This window comes from Malaya genurostris, chromosome 3, assembly GCF_030247185.1.
Source record: "Malaya genurostris strain Urasoe2022 chromosome 3, Malgen_1.1, whole genome shotgun sequence".
Taxonomy (NCBI): domain Eukaryota; kingdom Metazoa; phylum Arthropoda; class Insecta; order Diptera; family Culicidae; genus Malaya; species Malaya genurostris.
Window position 1 is genome coordinate 7111090 of NC_080572.1, and position 27262 is coordinate 7138351.

The 27262-nt window shown below is 37.9% G+C and overlaps 3 protein-coding genes across 7 annotated transcripts in view; 1 reads left to right on the forward strand and 2 right to left on the reverse strand.

Moving 5' to 3' along the window:
* LOC131435024 (membrane-associated guanylate kinase, WW and PDZ domain-containing protein 1) overlaps window positions 1-14333 on the forward strand; it is a 35283-nt gene extending 20950 nt beyond the window's left edge. For all 5 annotated transcript variants that reach the window (XM_058602483.1, XM_058602480.1, XM_058602481.1 and 2 more), the window contains 2 exons: window positions 5041-7471; window positions 11830-14333. In XM_058602483.1, the coding sequence (XP_058458466.1) occupies window positions 5041-7471; window positions 11830-12378 (2980 nt within the window). In that variant the 3' untranslated portion in view covers window positions 12379-14333. The remainder of the gene's footprint in view (window positions 1-5040; window positions 7472-11829) is intronic.
* Window positions 14334-25734: 11401 nt separating this feature from the next.
* LOC131438130 (mitochondrial import inner membrane translocase subunit Tim10) lies at window positions 25735-26325 on the reverse strand. The gene is made up of 2 exons (XM_058607948.1): window positions 26175-26325; window positions 25735-26109 (listed from the first exon to the last, which is right to left on the reverse strand). The coding sequence occupies exons 1-2, from the start codon at window positions 26323-26325 to the stop codon at window positions 25982-25984; spliced, it is 279 nt and encodes a 92-aa protein (XP_058463931.1). The 3' UTR covers window positions 25735-25981.
* On the reverse strand, window positions 26174-26764 carry LOC131438131 (uncharacterized). Its single transcript, XM_058607950.1, has 2 exons — window positions 26625-26764; window positions 26174-26562 (listed from the first exon to the last, which is right to left on the reverse strand). Exons 1-2 carry the CDS (start codon window positions 26660-26662, stop codon window positions 26415-26417), a joined length of 186 nt encoding a protein of 61 aa, XP_058463933.1. The 5' UTR covers window positions 26663-26764; the 3' UTR covers window positions 26174-26414.
* Window positions 26765-27262: the final 498 nt, after the last annotated feature.

Here is a 27262-nt window from a genome sequence, read left to right on the forward strand (position 1 = left end):
CGGATTTTCGAAGTTACGCGGATTTCCGGAAATACGCGGATTTCCAAAGTTACGCGGTTTTTCTTCGGCATCAAAAAAAAATTTCGATTTTGGAAGTCTCAAAATCTTTCTTGTCCCAAAGTCGATTTTCACAAAAAAATTTTTTTAGATTACACCAGATCTGGACGTTCCATGCATTTCTAAGATATTTGGCATCAAAAACATTTTTTTTTCTTTAGTTTAAAGATTTTTTTTTACCCGGATTTCCGAAGTTACGCGGTTTTTTTATGCGAATTTCCGAAGTTACGCGATATTTTTTGTGCGGTTTTTTTTACGCGATACGTATCCCCCGCGTAAAAAGAGACCTCAGTGTAATGAAAACAACAATTTATTGGTTACGTTATCTGTAAGATTATGTTCGCTATACCCTTTCGAACTTGATCACGCAAGGCCTCCCTTCCCCTGCACTGATGTCTTACTGATTCCGATTTCAGTGTTTTGTGTTTAGTATCTTTAGATAGGTATCACCAGACAGGATAGCGAATCAGTTTAACCCTTTATTGTATGTATGGAAATATTTAAATATTATAGATTGTGAGATTCGACGGATGAGATGAGATCGCTCAATGATGCGTGTTGATTTACCTATTTCCCCGCTTTGATGTGAAAGATTCGAGAAGCGATTGACCACAAGTTTGAAATCTCCTTAATCAAAAATTTTGAATAAATCCCACCAAGAAACTTTATTTTACGGAGGGCCGAATATCATATACCATTCGACTCAGCTCAACGAACTGAGCAAATGCATGTGTGTATGTGTGTATGTGACAAATAATGTCACTCGATTTTCTCAGAGATGGCTGAACCGATTTTCACAAACTCAGATTCAAATGAAAGGTCTTATATATCGCTATTGAATTTTATTCCGATCCGACTTCCGGTTCCGGAATCACAGGGTGATATGCACCAAAAAAATTAAAATAAATGTCACTCACTTTTCTCAGAGATGGCGTGACCGATTTTCACAAACTTAGATTCAAACGAAAGGTCTTATAGTCCCATACATCGCTATTGAATTTCATCTTTATCCGACTTCCGCTTCCGGAATTACAAGGCAATAAATGCAAATGTATGAGAAAATGTGCATTTAATTTTCTCAGAAATTTCTCAACCGATTTTTTACAAACTAAGACACAAATGAAAGGTTTTGAGATTCTTCAAAAAGTCCTCGAAAAGTTGATCCAGATCTGACTTCAGGTTCCGGTATTACAGAGAGATTAGCAAAAATTTTCAATTTCAAGAGGGATTTTTTCACAAGCGATGACGAAACGAGGTGCACATTTTTATAAAATTTCATTGGTATATTCATCTAGTTGACAGACCTTGTTAGTGGGTGCATATATTACTCTACTTTGGGACTAGACCTGTGTGCCGATCAAAATTATCAATATCGGCGGCTAAAGCGTCTTTTTGACTAGCAGTGGCGGTGAATCGGCGTGACGCCATTTCCTGAAAATATCGGCGGCGGAGGCGACGCGATTCGGCGTAATCAATTATAAACATATAATTAATTTTAATATTGATTCACACAGGACACCTAATCTAACCTTACACAATTTCACACATATCTGAAGATTTTCCAAATACCAGATGAAAAAAATACAGAATGAAGTTTAGTGTGTTGGATAAACGAAAAAAATGTTGCAAATCACTACTGCTGATATGAAAATTTTCGGAAGAATACCTCAAAGCCTTTTAAATGAATATAAAAATTTGCAATAATTTCATGAAAAAATTCTCCACATTGATAAAATCATGTTTTCGGCTGATGTAAAATAATCGGCGTCAGGATCAAATGTGATAGCGCTGATCATCTTTTTCTTAAATTGTGTCGAAATCATCGGCGACGGCGGTGTGGAGCGGCGGCGCACAGGTCTATTTGGGACCACTAGTACCCGGTTTCCCCTTCCAAACGCACCGGTAATAGTGAAGAAAAGCTTTAAAAACGGAACTCACTTCGATTTCTCAGTAACGGTTAAACCGATTTTCACAATGTTTTTAAAAATATAAGTATTATGAGAAAGGCTTCATTACACCACTAGGTGGATTTAAAAAGGGTTTTTCATTTAACAATTTTTTTTCCTTTTAATGACTAAGTGTAGTATTCAATATTTCTTTTTTATTATTGCTATATTAACCTAACCAGAGACTATTTTGTGGAAACATTAAATGAAAATTATAGAATGATAGTACTCATTGGAGAGAAATGATGTGAATATATAGAACGGAAAGGTAAGATGTGACAGAGGGTCAAGTTTGTTCGAACTTTGCTTATCTAGCATACATTGAATGGAATATTTCCAATTTACAGGTTTTCTCAACTTTCCCGAAGGATTTTCCTTATGTACTATAGCCTAAAACCTCCGCATAAACGTCACCTTTCGAACAAAAAAAAATCATTTCAAGATCGGCCCACGCATACCAGAGAACATTAGCAACAACACTTTTTTTCGCTATGGTTTATATACATATATAGATAGTACTCAAGGGAGAGAAAGGATTTGAATATAGAGAACGGAAAGGTAAGATGTGACAGAGGGTCATTTAAGCAGAAATCTTCTAGTAACTTAACTTTTACTTTCTACCAGAAAAGTCGGCCTTAGGCATCAGATCGATGCGAGTCATCAGAGTCTCTGGTATGTCGGAAAGTAGTGATAAAGGCATTTTACCAGTTGTCACTTTCTACTTGCGACGGTATTTTCACAAACAATGAGTTTTTCACTGCATGGATGTGTTTTCCCAATCTCTATATGGCTAGTTGAACATCGGAATGAAAAGTTTGTTCGAACTGTAACCAAGAGAACACGATTTTTTTTGGTTCAAAATTAACTTCATTCATCAACGTAATCTTCATCAAGAGCAACGCAATAATTCCAGCACCGCTCTATCATTTCAATGTTACTTTTGTAGAATGATTTATCTTTGGCCTCGAAATAGTCCTCAGTTTCAGCAATACTCTCTTCATTTGTGCGAAATTTCTTAACGACGAGTATTTTTTCAGGTCTGCAAATAGCCAGTCGCTGGGAGCCAATTCTGGTGAATACGGTGGATGTGGGAACAATTTGAAATTCAATTCATGTAGTTTTGCCATTGTTTTGATTGACTTGTGACACGGTGTGTTGTCTTGATAAAACAATTTTTTTTCTCGCCATATGCGGTCGTTTCTTTGCCATTTCAGCCTTCAAACGCTCCAATAACGCTATTTAATATTCACTGTTAATGGTATTTCCTTTCTCAAGATAGTCGATTAATATTACACGACGCACATCCCAAAATACCGAGGCCATAACCTTTTCAGCCGATAGTTGTGCTTTCGGACGCTTTGGACGAGGTTCATCAGTTGTAGTTCACTCAGATGACGATCGTTTTGGTTCCGAAGTGAAATGATGAATCCATGTTTCATTCATATTACGTTACGTTCAAATATAGTCAAACACTGCTCAAAATCATCAACACGTTCTCGTTTTTGGTCAATAGTAAGCAAACGCGGCACCCACTTTGAACAGAACTTTCTCATAGTCAAATGCTCATACAATTTAAACCCAACACCATTTTTTGATATTTTTACGATGTCAGCTAACTCACGAAACTTCACTTTTCGATCATTCAAAACGATTTTGATCCACTGTTCTGTTCCAGCACAATAACTCACAAACTAATGAATAGAATATCATGAAATTGTAACAGTTCTATATATTTATTAAGGTACACTGCTCTAAGCACTAAGATGTCGAGGGCGTTTCTTAACAGTACTTAAGACTAGGATAGTTTCTAGAATTATAACATTGTTGTATTTGGTTCTCATTGTTGTATGCTGATCAACCTAAATCTGAGGAATCCAGTCTTTAGTTGGTGGTCGGTATCTTTTTTTTTTTTGGTTTTTTTTTTTGGATCACTGATTAAGTTCGAAGGGTAATTTACTGGCACTTCTGGTTCCGGAGATATAATGTTATAAATGACATAATTGATGAGCTGTACTTTTTTCCTTCCATTAAATTATTCTCGGAAATTCCTTAGCCAATGTAGATAACTAGACATGTTTAAAGACTTTTATGTGATTATTGATCAAGCTTGGAAGTGCATGGTGAACAGGTACAAATTCTGGATATAAAATCTTATAAGTAAATTTAACGACAAGTCACACTTTCTTCTATCCGCTCATTTTTTCCTCAAAGAGTATTGAGTCGATTTCAAAAATCTTAGACTACTTTAAAGCCTACTACTAGGCTATTTAATAAGTTTAAATTGCTTATGGCGAACATGTTTTTCTTTGCGCTTAAATTTCGTTAATTGAAAGTTTATTTTAATATATTCCTGAAAATTAATTGGAAGCTTAAGCTTTTGGCCCAAGACGGCCACTTCTCGTTCCGGAGAAATAATCGCATAATTTATGAAACCGACAAAACGCATTTATCTTTATCGACAATTTTTGGTTGGTTCAATCGATTTTAACAACCTTCGGCTCATTTGGAAGATACAAAGTGATTTATTAATTTTAGTTGTTTGATGTAAAGCCGCCATAACTAAGTTCAGTTTTTGCTCTCTCTGAGCATATCTTTTTCCAAAAATTCATCTTTTCTGTTAGTTTTCTTTCATTTGGCTTCTCCAATATATGTTTCCGCTCAGTCATTGCAAAAACAGATACAAAGTGGCCACGGATCAAGTGTAAATAGATCATGGTAGGTACATATGTTTCCGAAGATATAATCGAATGAGAGACGCAACCGACAAACCGCACTTTTTACTATACGCAACATTCTCTCGAAGATAGTTTAGTCAATGATCTAGTTCAAACGTATTATTATTGATACTTTTGGAATCCGGAAAAACACCAAAGGGTGATAGAAGTACAAAAACATTGCGCTTTTTTTTGTAAATCTAAATATGTACAAACTACGTTAAAAACTGCTCGTTTGGTACATCGTCCTAAGTGGACTTACAGACAAAGATCAAAGAGTCAATACATGCCTCATGCTATTGTTTTTTTCTTCTCTTCTACAGTCACAACTCCGGTACATCACATTGGCTTGATCCGCGGCTGTCCAAGTTCCAGAAAAAAACACTCGAGGATTGTCAGGATGACGAGCTACCCTACGGATGGGAGAAAATTTGCGATCCCCATTACGGTACGTACTACATCGACCATGTGAACCGGAAGACCCAGTATGAAAATCCAGTCCTGCAGGCGAAACGAATGAGTGAACGTGGAAATGTAGGAATGTCCATGGGGCCGGGCTCCAGCGGGATGAATAACTACGGTAGCCAGAATGGAAGTACAGGTCACGACGAGACAGGAACAGGCATCGGGAGACCGAACCATTTTACGAAGAATCCTGGAAATTTGAGAGGTGAAAGGTTTATGACGACATTGGTCAAGTCGACTCGAGGTCTGGGATTTACAATAGTTGGAGGTGATGATAATGTGGAAGAATTTCTGCAGATTAAATCGATTGTTCCGAATGGACCAGCTTGGATCGATGGCAAGCTAAAGACTGGAGACGTATTGGTCTATGTAAACGAAATTTGCGTACTGGGATTTACGCATCATGAGATGGTGAATATATTCCAATCTATTTTGCCAGGAGAGGAGGTGCACTTGGACGTTTGTCGTGGATACCCGTTGCCATTTGATCCCAATGACCCAAATACAGAAGTAGTGACGACCATTGCCGTAGATGGGCTGAATAATGGAGCAATGTCCGAATCGGATCTTAAATTTTTGGAAACCGGGGGGTTCATGGATCCAGGAGATGTTCAACATAAGAATCCACTGGCGAAAATTCAATCCGGTGGAGCTACGGCGAACGGTGGAGATGTTTATTTCAGTGATACGCACCCATATCAACAGCACTATAAGAGCAAGGAGGGAAATTTTGAAATACCGGAAATTCTGCACATCAACATAGTGAAAAGTGATACCGGGTTTGGTTTTACCATAACGGATAGCTCGTATGGTCAGAAAGTGAAGAAAATTTTAGACCGTCAGTGCTGCAAGAACCTACAAGAAGGTGATATTTTGTTAAGCATCAATTCTATTCCTGTGAAGGATGTGACACACAATGAAGTAGTGCAAGTTTTGAAAGATTGTCCCAAGAACATCGAAACAACTCTAAAGGTTCAACGAGGACCTTCTGCGTTACTAGTAGGTAGTAGTAAAATGACCAATAAGCTGAGGAAAAGTATAGAACTTGCCAAATTCGGTGGAGGTTTACTCAAAAAAGAAGGATACGGTATAGGAGGCAATAGTTTGTTTAGAAGTAAGACTCCCACTGCCGATTTGTATAGCACGCAGGCCAAGGAAATTCTTCCCACAAGACCGAAGACTCCTTTGGTGGATACTAGAGCCCGAGCCAAAACGCCTTCTTTGCCATTATCCGATCTGAATACAGAAGAAATCGAGTTGGACGTCAATAAGAACACTGGTGATTCCAAGATCGATATAAACTTAAATCTTAAATCTAATAGCAGCTCGCATGATAATGACTCTATTGCGAACGACATTGGATCATTCAACAATGACGACCAATATCGATTGGTAAAACATTCGAATCTCGCGGACCGACTAGGAGAGCTAACGATAAGTAGTTCAAACAACAGTACCACTGACAACATCTACCACAACCATCAACCTCAGTACGGCCCTGGTGGGCATCTTCAGCACCAATCAAATTTCAATCAGAACTATAACCAACTCTATTCACCTCCCCTCGTTCCTCCCCCACCAGTGCCTCCAATATCAACGAACAACCACGGATATGGACATAATCCTCTTCTGCAGCCAACGTATCATCATGAAAGTTGTTTTTGCTACGATTGCCAGGACTATCAACGCCAACAGCAGCAGCTTCACCAGCAACAGCAAAACATGTATCAGCAACAAACTATCAACCGTTCGTATATGAACAACTCAAGCCATATGCAGCCACAACTTCCTTATCAATTGCCGCCTCAAATGAGTGACAACATTGGTAAACGACTGAACGAATACTTACTGGATCGAAAACGGTCGCTTCATCAGCAGCCTCCTCAACACGCACAGTATGACAATCTTTACCATCATCACAAAGCTCCAGTTCCACTGCCTCCACAGCACCAACATCAACAAGCTCCAGTTCCATTCGATCAGCATTTCTATCCGTCACCTGCCAACAGTTGGCATGGGCCTTCAGGAGGAAGTGGTGGTGGTAGTCAACATTCACCACAGTTGTACGGTGGGGGTGCCATGTATCCAGCTCCTGTTCCTATGGATGACTACACTTTAACGGAAGTAGTCCTGGAACGGCAGGCACTGGGATTCGGGTTTCGCATTGTCGGTGGTACAGAGGAAGGATCACAGGTGACAGTTGGGCACATAGTTCCCGGTGGAGCTGCCGACAAAGATACGAGGATCGCATCCGGTGACGAGATATTAAACATAAACGGAGTCAATGTGGTAAGTGTTGTGAATGCCCAAAAAAAGTAAAAATTATGCACTTAATTTCTCTGAGATAGCTACACAAAATGCCATTTTTTTATATCATTTATTTCACCCCGGCTTTAACCACTTTGTCAACGGATATAATTGAGCCTTGTGGTACGCCGGTTTATTCTGGAAAGATCTTTGATCTGTGGTTACCTATGACGACTTGGAAAGTCGGCGGAGAAAATTTCGCAGGAAATACAGTATGTGTCCTGATAGACCCCACATAGAGAGTTGTTTAATTATTCCTGGTGTCCAAGAGCGATTGTAGGCCTTAGCTAAGTCAAGCGTTCATATGAAGATTAGCTGTTTTAGCGTCTTGTAGGACCTATGCTAAAGTTGCAAAGTTAATTTTCATTTTGGAGTTGATCCACTAGCAGAAAGCTTCTTAATTTGTCGGCCTTTACTGGCAACGGTGATAGATGCGAAGGATACATGGGGATGAGATTGTTCATATATTTTCCTGGCCAATGGGTAGGAAATACCTTTGTCGACTTTTAGTCTTTGAATGTCATGTTATTTGCAATACTCGGGACATTCTCAGCTAGATATGGGGTGGTTGTATTGATCGCATCGTTTGCAGTAGTTTTCGGCTTCACATTGGGTGTTATCTTCTATCGGGTGGTCTTTTGAACAGTGTTCGCATGTTGGTGAGCTTTGCTGACAACGTGGTCGGAAAATTGGGCTGGGTAATGGACTTGTTTGGCATTTAATCCATCCAAAATTAATGTGTGAGGAGGTCACCTGAATGTCGCGAATGCCTTGTCCGGACAACCATTGCTTCAACCCTTCATCGGGCACATCTATGACTTCTTTGCATCTCACTACGCATCGGGTCATATTAAAAGTCGGGTGTTCTGTGATTTTGTTTCCAGTTTTATCGATGAGTGAGCTGCCCATACTTGCATATCAGTCCCATATGGAAAATCGGCAAGTCGAGTAAAAGACGATTAAAATATTATTTCCGAATTTTTTGATATATTGTGCTACCTAATGCTAAATCATGATATTATTACATGAAATATCGGTAATACACCTTTACTATTCCAACATTTCAGCAAATAAAATTATTGAAATTTGCACTGAATGGGACTGATATGCGGGTATTTTGCATATGGGACAGACATGAGTTGATATTTTTTTCACATTTTACTGAACAAACCCTCAACTTTTATTGCAATTTCTGAGAGTATATTGAGGATAGATTTCATTCTTCAAGCTAACTCAAAAATGGCGAAAATCGACATGGGACTGATATGCGAGTATAGGCAGTGAGGTTAGGTCTAATATTTTTTTTTATTTGAGCTTTACTCCGTATCTTGAGGGCACCTCAATTTTCTGGAAAAGCACCGTCGATTTTCGATCCAACGCAATTTTCTACTGATTTCCTTATCAATAAAGTTTTTTTTAAAAAAAACATCTGATATTGCTTTTATGCGACGCACGTGAATCGGACCGGAAAGGCAGGTTTTGTCCATGTAGTTAGTAGGGGGTCGCAAAGTAGCAAAGCCGTTATCGATTCGATATGGGCGGCGAGGCAGAACAGGAGTCTTGATGTATATCGTAAATTTTCGTGATGAATGAAAGTTCAGAAAACAACCTCAAAATCGGACAGCGCACGTGCTACTCGGCACTCCGAGGAGGCCTATTTTTTGCGTGGCTCAGCAAGTAACGGCAGCAACGAGAAAATCGCCAGTTATTCCAGAAAACTAATTATTGAAGCAACGATATATGAACCGATCGCTTTGAGTGTTGAACACGAACTGTCAATGAAGTACCTTAAGCGTGTAGTAGGAGAAATTTGACTTACCTATAAATAATTGGCAACATTTTTAACTGAATGTAAAGTTTTTATGTATTTTCGTCCGTTGATTTTATTATCGGACTGCTTCGGACTCCGAATAATCTGCAGACGCTAACTTTGTCACACTTTTTTCATTGTGTGGCTCGGCCTCACCCGAACTATCGTATTAAAAGGAAAGGATAGGCCGTCTATCAAGGTGGAAAAACGTGGGATTGATGAGGGAACTAGACTGCAGACTACCTGTATACTCTCCAATCGTGGCAGAAGAGGAAGGATGGCGGGGTGGTCATCATAGTAGAAGTTTTGGTATTGCTCCGTGATGAGTATTGTACGAGTTGTGTTGGTCAAGACAGCGACCGGTGGATACGAAAGAGCTGTAGCTGCTTCCGGCGATTGAATCTGACTATTCAACGATGGGAGAATAAATACGAATCAAAACTACAGTCCACATTTCATTCAGTTACATGTTATTGTTCCCACTTTGTTTTGATACATTTATATTCGGAGTAGCAGAGAAAAAATGAAGAAAAACAAAGTACAGTCAGGAAATTGAAAAGTAAAAGACACGGTGCATTGGATATTATATCTACAGGGTAATTTGTGTAAAAATGTCAATATCAAGAGTTTGTATAAATCCTTAGTTTATAATTTACTCACTTCAGTTATACCTACTATGAGCTGGCTATCCATAATCCCTCGTCCAGTCATCAATTCGTCCGATGCCCTTATGCTCCCTCCAATTACGTACCCATGATAAATGTTTTATATTAATATAATACAATTAAATATAAAATAAAATGGTAAACGATAAATATAATTTACTCTAACATAATTCATTAAAGTGCCTTATGCACCATTCCATAAGATGCCCGTATGTCCTGGTGCTCGATTGATTTAGTAAGTTTATTATTAAAATGTGTGTGCTCGATTGTCGTAAAATTATAACAATTAATTGACAATGATTATATGACAATGTTATATGAATTGATGAAAAAATGATTGTATTGCTGACGAAACGCTATTTAAAAAAAGCGGTACCTTTTCGGACGAAGTGAGCTCACCACCTCCAATTCTCGAATTCCGGTATAAGCTGAGCTGAAATAGATTGCCCGTAGTTGCACTTCGTGATTGACCGAATGAGTGGAAATGTACAATGAACCAAGAAAATGAAGCTTGAGAGAAGCAAATTATTTTCACTGTACATACCCACTCAATCCTAACTATTTATTAAATGATCAATAACGACGCTCGCTACGACCAAAGGCTGTGATACTGAGGGAAAGGAAGAAATGTTAGTCCGATACTTGTAGTTTCTAGAGACCGCAGGTACCACTGTATCTCCACGAGCATCACGAGGTAGGAGATTTGTAAGTAGGGAGGGAAAAAGATCCGGATATGTTTTGGTAAACAATATGATCGCAACCAAACCTGATTTTGAATACTCAGGAGAAATATAATAAGTTATGCCAACTCTCCACCCTGCAGTTCTCGATTTCCGGTATAGTGATCAAAAACTCATATGGTGTCATTACGATTTCTCAGAGATGGCAACATCGATTTTCATAAACCTACATTCAGATAAAAGGTCTTGTAGTTTCGCAGTGGCATCTCGTGACAAAATTGACTAGTTGTGCACTGCTTATGTAGTATGATAGCAGATGTAACAGGTCATTCCTTCAACTCGATTCGGTTGTGCAGTGCACGAAATGCACATGAGGACGAGACGCCACTGTAGTTTCGTATTCCAGAGAAGGTAAAACACTTTTCAACTGAACTACAGAATGTTTCAATTTAACGGCTTTGTTAGTTAATGGCCAAACAAAACGACTTTGATTATATCTGTTCTAAGTTTCTGTTTCTGGAAGTACGAAAAACTGGCCGAAGAATGCTCACTTGGACTTCTTCAATATAAGATGGATTGTGTTCAAAAATACAACCGTTGTTAAAATTGACAATTGAAAGGAACGTAAGAAGTATTCCAAACTGCAAAAATATTTCCAGCTTGAGAAGCTTGTAAGTTGAAGGTCAAATAATCCATCGGTTCCGTAAGTAGACAAATTTGTTGTCAATAACTCCGAACCGGAACTTACTTCAATTTTTCGAACATGTCTTAACCTGTTTAAATGTATCCGAAATTCGGTTCTAATATTATAGGATGAAGAGTAGGAAATTTTAAACCTTGGAAATTCATAATAGAGGTGTGTGCATTTAAGGGTTTAAGCGAGGTCTAGTTTACACGAAATGGTTTGTTGAGATCTGAAATTGCAAGGTGTTCCAATGTATCGACGCTGCAGTAATTATAGTAAAAAAGCTGTATTATTTATCCTTAAATAAAAGTGAACAATTAAAACTAAATTGTTTGCAATGAATTTTCAATGAATATGAAAAATTACATTCATTGAAGCTTGGAACTTTTAAGTGAATATAACTGGTTTTATTCTGAAGAATATGGAACTGATTGTCTTTATCTCTCGATTTGTACTCTAAAGTCGTTCATAAACCTTGTTGTATTTTTTTCAATTTCTAGGAAAATGCCTCACATCACCGAGTAGTGCAACTGATGGGCGAAGCTGGTCTTAGAGGTCAGGTCACGATGATTCTTCGGCGACGAAAACCTAGTAAACCTCCTCCACCACCGCCTAATCCTCGCAATCCGTGTAATGTGCTGGTGTCTCGAAGCGAAAACGAGGGTTTCGGCTTCGTAATAATATCCTCTTCGGGTCAGTACCATGGATCATCTATCGGTGATCTCATCCCAGGCAGTCCGGCGGAGCGATGCGGTGAGTTAAAAATCGGCGATCGAATAGTGGCCGTCAACTCGATCGACATATCTGGTATGAATCACAGCGACGTGGTGAATCTGATCAAAGAGTCAGGTCTTCAGGTGCAGCTGACGATCAGTTGCCCCCGACCGGACGGTGCGGGTTCGGGGCTGATGCAGACGACGACTGGTCTAACATCGGCAGCCGTTGCAGCATCCAATGCGTCTAACACCAGCGGAAACGAAATGTATGTTAGTAGCAGCAATGGCAGCAGTGGCCCTTTGATGAATCGATACCCGACGATTATGTCCTGATTAAGAACGAAAGTGCTCCTGCAACGCCAATCAGTGTCGATTGAGGAGGTAGAAGATGAATGAATGATAATTATCATTTGTTTTCTTTCTGTTGGAACCAAAGCATTTTTTATCTACTTTTAAGTCACGTAAGTATATGCCGACTAGAATAAGTCGTATTTTAAGTCGAATGGATATTTTTTACACGAAGTAAAACGTTAGCTTGTTTAATATAGGAAGAAGAAATGAGAATAACAACAAAGGAGTTGCTCAATAGAAACGAAATAATATCAGGTTACAGACGTTGACTGACGCCAGCTCAGATTGTACTTGTTTTCTATTTCACTATTGATTGAATTCGCAACAAGATGTCAGAACACTGCATCTCAGGAATATAATGAATGACAAACAGAAAAAAAACCTTTTGGAAAATTAAAATCCATCTGCTTTACAGAAATTTTTAGTAAACCAGAAATTTCATTCTTTACATGAAATTGTCCTACACTGTTTGTGAAATGTTGTTGTTAGTCTTGTTTCAAACAGTTTTTATGGACATCACAAAAGTTTCCAACCACTTATATTCAGATTTTTTTTACATTGAATTTAGACAAACCGAGCGATACTATGCAAATCACACTTGCGTCGTACGGTTGAGTGCTTTCCCAACGCGTTTGTTTTCTCTCATACATTTGTTGTAGTAGGGCGTGGGAAAATAGTGCATATTCCTCATATACATATAGAACAGCACATATTACAATTATAAATATAACAATAGTACATACTGCTGGTACTATCAAGCCACGTGAAACCGATTCAATGGCGACGTAGAAAGCTGTGGTATAAAATAAACTTAACTGAGCAAACAAAACGTTGCAAATGCCATCAAGTCTACCAACGTCAGACGTGATCGTCACAACAAAAAGAGCCTTAGCAGAAACCCATAACATAATATAATAATTGCTCTCAGAAACAGTAGATTTTACGTGTATGATGTAGCATTTATCGGAACATAACTTTAACGGACTGAAGTGAAGCAATTGCTATCCAGTTGGCTGAACTCAATTTTATCAATGACGGAACATATCATCCTGCAAAAAATAAAAGAAACTAACGCATGACCTGTTTGATAGTTAGCTTTGCACACCTTCAATATAGTCTTCCACCCGGTGATAAATAAATAATCATATCCGTGGTCTGACTGTTGTTTCAGAACCATCAACCCATACAAGCGATAACTGTGAATTATCTTGCCTTACCTAGTATTATGCAAACATACCGATAGAACCATATTTAGAAGGAGCTGACTTTTTTTGAATCAAATCGTTAGATTGCAGCAAATAGTGGAATATTTCTAGTTTTTATATGTTTTTTTTAAAGGTTAGGAAATCTAAATCTCACTCTATTAAAATCTTTTCTGATCATGAGCTCATTTATGTTTGCCAATACTTTTGAAATGATCAAAATTCGTAAAAACAGTAGCAAAATATGAACTAGTATGTAATGCGGTGAAAAAATCGTGGAGAAGCTAGTGATATTCGGTACAGATTTAATTACCTTACTCGAACGAAATAATAGTTTTGCAGTAAGTAAGTGCCTCCAATTAGTTGATAGTATGCAGCGCCTTGTAGAACCTCCGCGTGCTCTCTTTTTACGGAGGAAAAACCTGTTTGTTAGTGGTATTATGTGGAATGTAATGTACTTAATTGGAACCCTGTACTTCAGATCATACTATCTTTTTATACAAAAAACATGTAGCCTAAAATATTGTAGATGTATCTCAACCTTTTGAAAAGAGGAAAAATTATCACGAGTTATAGGGTAATTAGTACATATATTTTAGTAAGTTTTTAAGTACACATTGTTGTGGAGCATGCGCGTAACTGACCCCAGAAACTGTACTATACTCTGTATTAGCGCAATGTTTAGAACAAAACATGCACTCGAGGCAATACAATAAATCAAAATAAAGCAAATGATCGTCGAAAAGTGTTAATAATTTTTTTATATAGAGAAAGCAACCACATGTTCACAATAACTTTAATTCTAATTCTGTGTCACGTCATTATTAACTATAAAATAATCGGTTCGCCATATTTTCTTTATTCGCTTTTAGAAATCACTGTCCAAATGTTCAAAGTTAGTGATAGAGATTGTGATCCATTTGTGATATTCATTTTTTTTTGTTCGGTTTATTCTTCTACATTTGTAGCTATATAGTATATAAGAGATGGTGGGGCAAGTGTGCCATTCTAAGAATTTTCGTGTTTCTACAATAAATTTAAACTTGATTTTGATAATTGATACGTCTATAAAATACTTTCATGAGTACCCTCAATAGCCCAAAAAACATTATTGATAAACAAAACAATTCGGTAATCAATACATGTAATTTTCGGAGGCTTGTTGAGTAGCTCAAAATTTTTAGTGCGGGGCATAAGTGCCCTCTATGCGGGGCAGAACCCCCACCCTAACAATAATTACATTTTCTCCGTAATTGAATTAGATTTCCTCTACTGTACTGCTTTCCTTAATACAATCAATAAGATTCACGTTTATTTTAGATATTACATGTATTATTTACTTCTTGAAAGTTTTCCGCGGCATGTTGAATTCTTCGGCCGCATTTCGAATTGTTGAGCCGCCACCGTGCACTGACTGGGTTGCAGCAAACATGCTTGTGTTTGACCACTTTTTACGCGAAGAAACCCTCTTGTATGTCCGTACCATCGTTCAAAATCTGCTTTTAGTTGTTTACATTGAATGTTTCAACACTGATCGACTTTGAGGTTAGGTTTGTTCATTATCTGTTATGGCACACCTGCCCCATAGCAATATGGCGAACTTGCCCCGTTATGAACCGATTGCAAAATCATGGTACTATGTTACTAATAAATCAATTATCGATATTCAATTTTTAACAAATATTCAACTATAACAAGCTATACCAATGATCTAACATTAAAATGAAACCTTAGCAAATGGAGTATAATTACCGCGTTTTTATTTATAACGGCCAATAAGCCATCCATTAACATTCACTTTGAAGAGTAATTTCGAATGACTCGGCACTCGCTGAGAGTAAGTCATGATAGTAAACAGCAAAGAAAAGTTTTCTCTTTCGTCTGGTGTTAAATTTAATACTCTATCTTTCATAGCTCGCTTGCAATTTCTTTCAAAAGTGGAAGTTGACAGGTGGCTTGAATTGAAAAAAACTTTTATTTTGTAAGATCTCGTTCTCATATTTTCTGTGTGCTAATTACAAGATCTGGTTTGTTTGGATTTCACGACCAAATAAATAAATGAGAAAAATAGAAGCAATATGAAATTATATTGTGTACACTCAACGAAGAAACCCAAATGTGTATATTTATGATATATACTCATTATATGCGAAAATGGTAGGGGTGGCACACTTGCCCCTTTAACAGTCTTGCCCCACCTTCCCATAGTATTGATAGATGTAGTATTGGCATCTCCAAAAGAACAGAAAATACAAAAATAAATCGTTCACATCGAATAACAACTCCCACGATGCTCCGCAATTAATGCCGGGGTTAAATAAACGGTAGGGGTGACATAGGTTAGTTGGCCGAAAGGGCAGGTTGGTCGAGTGGCTTTTATGAAAAGGCTATTATGCACAAAGGCGACATCTATTGTTATTTTGGTGGAGTATAAGCACAGACTAACAGACAGGACACTCAAATTAAATTCTTCAATCATTTTAACGGTCATTTCGAATATTCCTTTATTTGGGACAGTACTCACATGCGTCATGATGGCGCCACGTTACCCTATCAAAAACATCCTGTCTGTCATCTAGACTGTGTTTATTTTTTTCATTTACCAACAGAGTTGCCATTTATACAGAATCACCAGTAATGTATTAATTTGTATACGTCCATGCGAATTTCATGCAGGATACAGATATAATACATATTGCCAAAACCATATACATAATTGTGCCTACTTCTCATTTTCCAACGAAATACAAAATCGAACCTGTTTTGTTACAATATTTACTTGCTTCTGGTCTGCCGCCACTTAATTTCGGGTGAAAATTACCAACACAATAAAAAATAGTCTAGATGAGCAACGTTGAGTCAAATAAATGGTTACCTTCCAACATCGCGAAAAAGTTAAATATATTATCAACGTAATCCAATAACTTATTGTGACGATTCCTTTTCAAATATTTCGATGAAATCAGGCATCCCTGCAAGCAGCTGATCGCTGTTGACAAACGAGGGGAAACCAACTAGTAAAAAAAACTTTTACATACCACAAGGGGTGTACAGATAGTAAATAGTTCGCGCAGTACAATATAGGTGGAACTAGTGCATCACGAAAATTATTTTTATAAGAATTTACTCATACTGTCATGTCTGTTAGTCTGTGGTATAAGTCCACCCATGTACCGACGTAATTTCGTTTTTGTGTCGTCGTTTGTGCAGGAACCCGTTTATTCGTTTTTCGACACTTTTGAGTAAATTTTGGGTTTTGTATAGTAATATGCGTAACGCGAATCACTTATCATCCGGACTCCAAAAACATTGTACCGCTGGAAAGGGTATTCAAAACTCTAAAAAATGGTATGATGGATTCCAGTGTTCTCTTATTTCTGTTAATGTAGTGGTTGTTCTCGGAAACATCCATTGGGGTAGGCTGGCCGAGTTTTATGCGGGGTTGGTTGGTCAAGTTGTAAATTTAGTGTATTCGTGAAATGCAAACTTTTTTCTGAGTGAACTCAAATGTGACGCTAATGTTGATTATTATAAGTGTAGTATTCATAGTTAATTAATATGCATGTACAAATTACTATTCGCTCGGTATTATTATTCCCTTTATACATATTACGTACTATGAGTTACTACAGTTTTCTTATGAGAAGTTATATTTGCTCGATTCTCTCTTGTTTTTTTTCTCCTCTCATGATTCCATTTGATCTGAGTTGTTTCCACTAATAAACGTTTTCTATTGATGCATTTGAGGTGTTTCACATATTTCATCATACTCGGCCAACCTACCCCGGCCCTGGGGTTAGTAAGTTAGTTAGTTCGATTTTTTTCTCCGCATTTGATTGTAATAACTTTTTTCTTGACTTTTCTAGAAATCTGAGAAAATTCACAAATGTGCTCAAAAGATATATCTTCAAGACATCGCAAACCGTTTATTAAAAAATCTAACCATAATGAGTACAGAATTCCCGGTCTCCCCTATATAAAAAAACCTGTTTTAATCCACCTAGTGGTGTAATGATGCCTTTCTCATATCAATCATACTATCATATATTACTGTGGTATTCTTCAAAATAATTTTCTTCGATTCTTGTGAAAATAATCAAAATCGGTTTGTTTTTCTGCCTTCTGAAAAAAAAAACTATAAATTGGAGGAGATTCGAGGTCGATTTAGAAAACTTTTCACGGTTTTTCGCCCTTTTCAGTGATGGTATACAATTTTTAACACACTTTACCCTATATTTCCGGATCCGGAAGTCGGATCCGGATGAAATTCAGGAACTACGTATGGGACCACAGGACCTAACCTAAGTTTGTGAAAATCGGTCGCGCCATCTATGAGAAAAGTTAGAACACGACTGCATTTTTTGGATATTTTACCCCATAACTCCGGAACCGAAAGTCTGATCCAAATAATAATCAGGAATTTTGTATGGGACCACCAGATCTTTCATTTGAATCTAAGTTTGTGAAAAACGTTACATACACACATACACACAGATATTTTGCGTACTCGACGAACTGAGTCGAATGGTATATGACACTCGGCCCTCCGGGCCTCGGTTCAAAAGTCGTTTTTCACAGTGATTGCATGAGAAAGGCAAAAATGGTTCTTCAATTATCTGCAACTGAGTAGCGGCCCTTACACGAGCATTAAAAATGTCATTTTAAATGATGTCATTTAAATGATGTAATTCAAATTTGTTTGAAATTTCGTCATTAGTGCACCATTACACGTTCATTAAAATGACATTATTTTTTATTAATGACATTTTTAATGACTCGTGTAAGGGCCGCTAGTATCTGACGCATATAGAATTTTTCGTCGAGAAATAATCCGACAGTCCCACGACAAAAGGGCCTAACTGCAAATGACAGTTTCTCTTTGTTTACTTTATCTTTCACGATTTACCGGATTAATTTTATTTTGGACGCCTTACTCTTCGCAAAACTTTTAAGTTAAAACTACAAGCTTTCGATTTATATTGGAAACTTTTAAGAAGTTGCAGTAATGGCTCCGTAATAATCAAAAGAGAACGTAAATAAAGAGAGGCTCTCATTTGCAGTTAGGCTCTTTTGTCGTACGACTGTCGAATTCAATTGTGGCAACAGCCTTAACTTAAGTAAAATATTACTACAAATATCAAGTTACAATATTGATTATTTCAATAAGTTGATACAGAATATATTCACGTTGGAAAATAACAAAGCTCGCAGCGTTGAGCATAACAATGCCAAGTATTACATACCCGTCAATATTGAAGATAAAATCGGAAGCAGTTCCGAACGAGAATCACTACTGTCAAAAACCTGCCCACTTTGGTTCCAAATAATTCCAGTCTCATAATGGCATTCCTTCCAATAGCTAGAACCTTTTTGAAGCAGTTATCAGCTCAATGGCCAATTGTCTCAGGTTTTGTATCTTTTGATGGATAATTTATCACCCGTCGCAAATGATACAATCACTGTCCTGCAGTGGAATTGTCGAAGCATCATGCCAAAACTTGATTCATTTAAAATATTATTGCATAGTCAAAAATGTGATGTATTTGCTTTATGCGAAACATGGCTTACTTCAAACATAGCTTTAAATTTTAATGATTTTAACATTATACGTCTCGATAGAGACTCTCCGTATGGTGGAGTGCTTTTGGGAATTAAGAAATGCTATTCCTTTTATAGATTAAACATCCCTTCAACTTCTAGTATAGAAGTTGTTGCTTGCCAAATAAACATTAAAGGCAAAGATATTTGCATAGCTTCGGTTTATATTCCTCCAAAAGCACAAGTTGGACAGCAACAGCTTAATGAAATGGTTGAAGCCCTTCCTGCACCACGATTGATTCTGGGGGATTTAAATTCGCACGGTATTATGTGGGGTTCCGTTTACAATGATAGCAGATCATCTTTAATACAAAACATTTGTGACAATTTTAGCATGACGGTATTAAATATGGGTAGCATGACACGGATCCCAAGACCTCCGGCACGCCCAAGTGCATTAGATCTATCTCTTTGCTCAACATCAATTCGACTAGATTGCACCTGGAAAATACTGCCTGATTTACACGGTAGCGATCATTTACCAATCATCATCTCAATTAGCAGTAGCAATTGCATTGCTACTTCCGCTAGTATTCCATATGATTTGACAAAAAATATCGACTGGATTAAATACCAAAGTAGTATCTCTAGTATTTTGAATTCAATGGAAGAGCTCCCTCCACTTGAAGAATATGACTTCCTCATTTGTTCGATTCTGGAGGCAGCAGAACAATCCCAAACTAAACGCTTTCCTGGGCCAACGACTAACAGAAGGCCTCCCAACCCCTGGTGGGACAAAGAGTGCTCAGAGGCTAAACTCGCAAAACAAAATGCTTGCAAGACGTTTCTAAAACGGGGAGGAGGAACTCCTCAGAATTTTGAAAAATTTATGGTTTTAGAAACCAAGTACAAGAGCATACTTCGAGCCAAAAAATGTAGCTATTGGAGACATTTTGTCGAAGGTTTGTCAAGAGATACCTCAATGAGCACTCTTTGGAACACGGCCAGACGAATGAGGAATCGTAACGTGGGCAATGAGAGTGATGAATACTCGAACCGATGGATATTTGACTTTGCTAGGAAAGTTTGCCCAGATTCTGTTCCTACGCAGAGCATTATACGGGAATCTCCTCCAAATAATGGTTTTATTAATAACCCATTCTCAATGATGGAATTTTCTATAGCACTCTTGTCTTGTAACAATAACGCTCCAGGGTTGGACAGAATTAAATTCAACTTGGTGAAGAATCTGCCCAACCTCGCAAAAAGACGTTTGTTGGAATTGTTCAACAAGTTTCTTGAGCAAAATATTGTTCCACCTGACTGGAGACAAGTGAAAGTTATCGCCATTCAAAAACCGGGGAAACCAACTTCCAATCACAACTCATATAGACCCATTGCGCTGTTGTCCTGCATCAGAAAATTGTTCGAAAAACGTCTTACGTTCTACGACGTCTCGACACTTGGGTCGAGACGAACGGTTTGTTGTCAGATACTCAGTTTGGCTTCCGTAGAAATAAAGGGACGAATGATTGCCTTGCATTACTTTCGTCTGACATCCAAATTGCCTTCGCTCAAAAGCAACAAATGGCATCTGTATTTTTAGACATTAAAGGAGCATTTGATTCAGTTTCCATTGATGTTCTTTCAGACAAGCTTCACCAAAATGGACTCCCAGCGGTTATAAATAATTATTTGCACAACCTTTTGTCAGAGAAACACATGCATTTTTCACATGGCGATTTGGCAACACTCAGAAATAGTTACATGGGTCTCCCGCAAGGCTCATGCCTCAGTCCGCTCCTCTATAATTTTTACGTAAATGACATTGACAGCTGTCTAGTAACCCCGTGTACACTAAGACAATTGGCAGATGATGGCGTGGTTTCAGTTACTGGACCCAAAGCTATTGATCTGCATAAACCATTGCAAGATACCTTAGATAACTTGTCCGATTGGGCTGTTCATCTTGGTATCGAATTCTCTGCGGAGAAAACAGAGTTAGTCGTCTTTTCAAGAAAGCATGATCCCGCGCAGCTTCAGCTCCATATGATGGGAAGAATGATCCAACAGGTTTTAACTTTTAAATACCTCGGGGTGTGGTTCGATTCCAAATGCACGTGGGGAGGACACATTAGGTTTCTGATAACAAAATGCCAACAAAGAGTAAATTTTCTTCGAACAATAACAGGATCTTGGTGGGGTGCTCATCCGGAAGATCTAATAAAATTGTATCAGACAACGATACTTTCAGTGATGGAATATGGATGCGTTTGCTTTCGTTCCGCTGCAAACTCTCATATTATCAAACTGGAGCGAATTCAGTATCGTTGTTTGCGAATTGCTTTAAGGTGCATGCATTCGACACATACAATGAGTCTTGAAGTTCTGGCGGGAGTTCTTCCATTAAAAGATCGATTTTGGAAGCTTTCATCACGCCTGCTAATAAGATGTGAGGTGCTGAATCCCATGGTAATTAATAATTTCGAACGACTAGTCGAGCTTCGATCTCAAACAAAATTCATGACAGTATATTTTAACCATATGTCACAGGAAATCAACCCTTCAAGATATATTCCTATCCGTGTCAGCCTCCTAAATGTCCCTGACTCAACTTTATTTTTCGATACATCCATGCAGCGCGAAGTGCGTGGAATCCCGGATCATCTACGTTCGACGGAAATCCCAAAAATATTTTCAAGTAAGTTCAGGCATATTGACTCTGAGAAAATGTTTTACACGGACGGATCGCGAATTGAAGAAGCGACAGGGTTTGGTATGTTCAACAATAATGTTTCGGCCTCATTTAGGCTTCAAGAACCTGCATCTGTTTATATAGCAGAGCTAGCAGCAGTTCATTATAGTTTGAGTGTAATCGTCACATTAATTCCAAACCATTATTTCCTCTTCACAGATAGTCTGAGTGCAATTGAAGCCATTCGCTCAAACATGACTGGCAAGACTGAACCGTTTTTCCTGGGCAAAATAAAACAGTGCCTGAACGACATATTGAACAATAATTATCTAATCACTATAGTCTGGGTCCCGGCTCATTGCTCCATTCCTGGCAATGAAAGAGCCGATATTTTAGCCAAACGTGGTGCTATTGAGGGTGAAATTTATGAGAGACCAATTGCTTTCAACGAATTCTATAGCTCGTCTCGCCAAAGAACACTTGCCAGCTGGCAAGCTTCTTGGGATAAAGATGATCTGGGTCGGTGGATGCACTCAATTATTCCGAAAATATCGACAAAGGCATGGTTCAGGGGACTGGATGTGAGTAGAGATTTCATTCGTGTGATGTCCAGACTCATGTCCAATCACTACACGTTAGATGCACATCTCCTTCGAATTGGGCTCTCCGAGACTAATCATTGTGCTTGTGGCGAAGGTTATCGAGATATTGATCATGTCGTTTGGACATGCGTGGAGTATCGTGATGTCAGATCTCAACTAATAAATTCTTTGCGTACCCAAGGTAGACTATCCAATATCCCAGTTCGAGACATTCTTGCTTGTCGTGACCTTTCATACATGAAACTTATTTATCATTTCATAAAGAAAACTGGAGTTTCAATTTAATAAAGGCCCCTTTCAAGACTTAGTTCTGATCCCAGCTGCGTCCATGAGTTCAACCAATAGCTAAATTAGAATAAAAATAATGTAATGATACAAACAAACTCGAAACAGTTTATGAAATTGTAATTGTAATTGTAATTTATCAGCCCACAACCTGGCAGACCGTGTCCGCCCATCTGCTTGAGTGAGGTTCACTTCAAGCTGGCTGTGAGCCTACTAAAGCCTGACCGTTGATATGCACTAGACCGTATAGCACACCGGCTTCCTCCACCAGCAGGCGCTGCTCTGAGTCCCACTGGTTTCAGATACATTAGGTTAGGGATAGTGGAGATAAATAGGGAAATATAGCATTTAGAAGTTTACTAACTACTACTAACTACTGTCTTTGTGGCTGAAAATAAAGCGTACGGAACAATAATAATAATTACAATAATAACAATAATAATAATAATGGTAATAATAATAAAGTGACATTAAAAACAATAGTGCACTTACCCCTCTCTCCCCACCTTACCTCAGCTTAACAAAGGTCAAGTTATCACTCAGTTACCACCTTTTCGTCGTTCTCTGGAGACGCCCCAGGGTTCTTCTTCCTAAAATTTCCTTGCTCTTAGGCCTTCGATGACAGTTCCTTATTTCAACATTCCCGTTTCATTGCGCCCCCACCATGAAATGAAATAAGATAAAATAAAGTCAGGTGTTAGTAAGTCTGTTGGATCATATGATGCAAGGTAAGGATGCGCATTCAACACCAGATTGTCCAGGGAAGCCACAGTATGTACACAATGGCACGATTGCTTAAAATGTCTTCACACCTGCCCTGATCAGTTTCGCCGTCAATGCAACCTGTATAACATCAGTACCGATATCGAACCGGATCGGAAGGTTTGAAACTTCCCCAACGGTTCATAAGATGTCAATCCGCTCCTATTCCTAATCAGAGATGCCAGAACCGCAGATATGTCTGTAAATCTGCAAATTTTACAGACTTTTGAAATTGTCGCGACCTTTTTTCCAAGTTCGTTTAGTTATAGATCATAGAGAAATTTCTGCAATATTTGCTAACAGCAGATTTGTTTTCAGATATACAGACTTTTGCAACGCTGTCTGAAGATATTTGAAATTTTTTTTTTTTTTTTTTTTTTTTTTTTTTTTTGTTTTCTGGCATCTCTGATAATAATAAGTCCACTTTTTGAATTTAATTCACCTGTTCCGGACGAATGTGATATATTAATCACCCCCATTCTGCATCGCGATCGAGTCGGACCCCGTCAAACGAATGTAAAAACCTGCACTCTGTAATTCGATCGAGTTATGCCTTTGTATGGAGAACTCGATCGAGCTACAGAACGCAAAACTTCACACCCGATCGAAACAATCCGACTCGAACAGAACACAGAGCCGGGGTGAATAAGCATCCCAATTGCATCAGTAATGCCTGAAACAACCCAATGGCCCATTGTCAATTTCAAGCAGTATCAGTCATGTCAACTCTGTGATAAATACAGATGATATAATAAATTCGTTTTACCGTTTTAAGCGAACGATCGATCTCGGTATGATCCGACTTGGTCAACACGAAGTGTAAATTGACTCCCACCCTCATCCGCCAAGCAGGGTACGCGCCCTGTAGTTTATCATCCTAAGCTCAGGGCAATAGGATAGTTACTATTAATAATATAAAATTTATAATTTTTTTAATAAAAGTTTACATGTTGCACACTTCCCACGTTAAGAATATTAGCAACAGTCACAAAGTGGGTTGATAATCGAGACATCTATAGTAAGATGTTAGTTCCTTATCAACAGTTGCACTCTGTCCCACCGCTTGCTAATACTCCGCACCTCCTCATTCTGCTAAAAACAGGAGTCACCAGTCATCATTTGACACCGTGTAGGCATGAGGTCGGGGCTTGTGACGACCAGAGCTAAGTCAATCAAACTGCCGATACAAACAGTAAGATATGATATTTGTCGCTCCTTCCAGGATGTCGTGCACCTTTGACCCCCAACTCGAAACAGTTTATGAAATTATTAACAAAATGTCTGAAAATAACAGCTTATTTTATAATTTATAGAAGTTAATCGTTTGGTTCAAATAATATTTCCGAGTAGATTTCATAATTAATGACGAGTTACCTAAGATGATATTTAAGTAATAAGAGAATATGTTTTAATAAATGCAAAACGTTGTGACTATGTTAGAATTAAATTAGGATAAGAATATTATGTAAAAGTGATGCTACGGCGAAGAAAAACTTATGTAAACTGCCTTAAGAAATAAACGTATTTATGAAAAAAAAAAAAATAATTCCAGTGTTTCTGTGATACGTCCGCTGTGGTCAATGACACCAACAATCGAACTTATAACGATGCTTCCCACAACAACCGTAATAACGAAAGCAGCAACAGCGACAACGAATCAATGGACGAATGCTCGTCGAACAAATACAGAATACAAATAACCCAATTCCCCTATTCTGTACGTCGATTGATTCGAAATATTCCGATCGAATGTGCAATTTCCATTCTGCATTTCGTTCGAGTTGGGTATAAACTCGAATATCATTCGTTCGAGTTGTTCAATTTTCGAACATTACTCGATCGACTTGCGTACGTATCACTTCTGCTCGGTTTAGAATCGTTCTAATTTGTGTATACAAGTGTGGCGGTTTCGTTTAAACAAATTAATAATATAAATAATATAGAACGTGTTAGTAGTGTTGACAGCTTTGATGGTTAGTGTTCGAAATTTCAAGTGTTCCCGAAAGAGAGTCGATCGAATCATGCAAGTCAAACGGAATAAAGAATGCAAAATTCGACTTTAGACAAATAACTATTAATTTAGTCCTTTCGGAAAAACTCCACATCAAATTAAAATATTTTTGTACAAGCTTTTATCAGAATGCATTTTTCGCATGAGGCTTGTCAAAAGCTTTAGAAAAAGTGGATGAATTGATCAAACTTGATGAACTACATTTTAGTTTCCCAAAAAACAACAATACAGAGTAACGATCGCTTGATTTACATTTCATATATTTCTCATCATAGAACAAACGCTACTAGTCGTTTCACATACATAATAAAACTTATGGTACACGCAGTAGCACATCCTCAGGTGAGAAACATTATAAAACAATTCAAACATGAACCGAAGTGGTAAAAAAAGCTAATTCGTATAAACTACCTCATATGTTAATAGTTTGACAATGATTAAACGTTTCGAACACACTTTTACTATGCATGGATGCTTGACAACAGATTTCTTAAACCCCCATCTTTTTCTTCAAATCTTCGTCCTGTGCAGACATGGCTGTCAGTTTTTTGCCTATTCGCTCGTGGATCTCCAAATATTTGGCTACACAACGATCGAGACAAACCGATTCGCCTTTTCCTGGAATGTAGAATGATTACATCAATTGAATAAAGATCGAAATAAAATGAAATGTTGATTGGTACCAAGTTCTGCATCGGCGTATTTTGGAGGGATGCATTTTTTGTGACAAGCTTGAGTCATACGGGTATAGAGATCGGACATCATTTCAATTTCCATTTCTTGCATTAACTGTAACTTCGCCTGTTGAGCGGCATCCAATTGTGCGGTGTTCATTTTGTTGTAATGTTATTGATTTCTTCTCACTTTCAAGAACAAATATTTTGTTTGCGGTTTTAAAATAGGAAAATGCGACCTGCTTCCACTTAGACTCGTCTGGGGGACTCAGCAGTATATTCTCCTTCGTTGGATTTTCGCATGCGTTCACGTATTTTCATATTCTCATATCGATTCTTATCAACCGAACGCTTTGAATAAACGAAACCTGCGATTCCAAGCACTGTAATTATGCCCCTGAAAAAGACTGTATGAACACCTAATCCTTGATTTTGGTTCTATTTGTATGAAATACTTACCAGCCGATTCCTATTTTCCCTAATCGTCCTATTTGCATAATAGTACCCAAAACAGGAAAAATAAAACAGCGAGATCACGTTTCGTGCTTAAATTAAGAGCAAAACAGCACTTCGTGTTCTTACGAAACAGACTTATCCGCGATACTTCAATGAGCCAAGGTTGGAATATTCACAGATTTTCAAAGCAGTTGTTCCACATTCAATATTTTTATATGTAGGAAACTGATATTGTAGAGTATTTTAAACATTCAGAATAAAACATACCAATTTTCGAAATATTTCACTCAAAATTTGATCTACTTCATGCATCACAGATGATGAAAGTGACGAACAGATTACTCATTCTATACATTTTATAACACTAATATTAAGTTGGCAGCTCTGCATTGCGATTTGAATGTGGCAGAGATGCCATTTCTGTATAAAATGTTCATTACAACTTAAGTAACAAAAGTAAACAAACCGTGATTTTTATTGCATTTTGTTAGGAATGTCCTAATACACGCACTACCCGAACACCGTTTCTCAATTCACTATAGATTCACTAAAAAATCTGTCAACACATTTGACGTATGTCGAAATCAATGAAAAATAATCATTAATGCTACTTACGTCAATTGGCAATGTTTTGACCAATG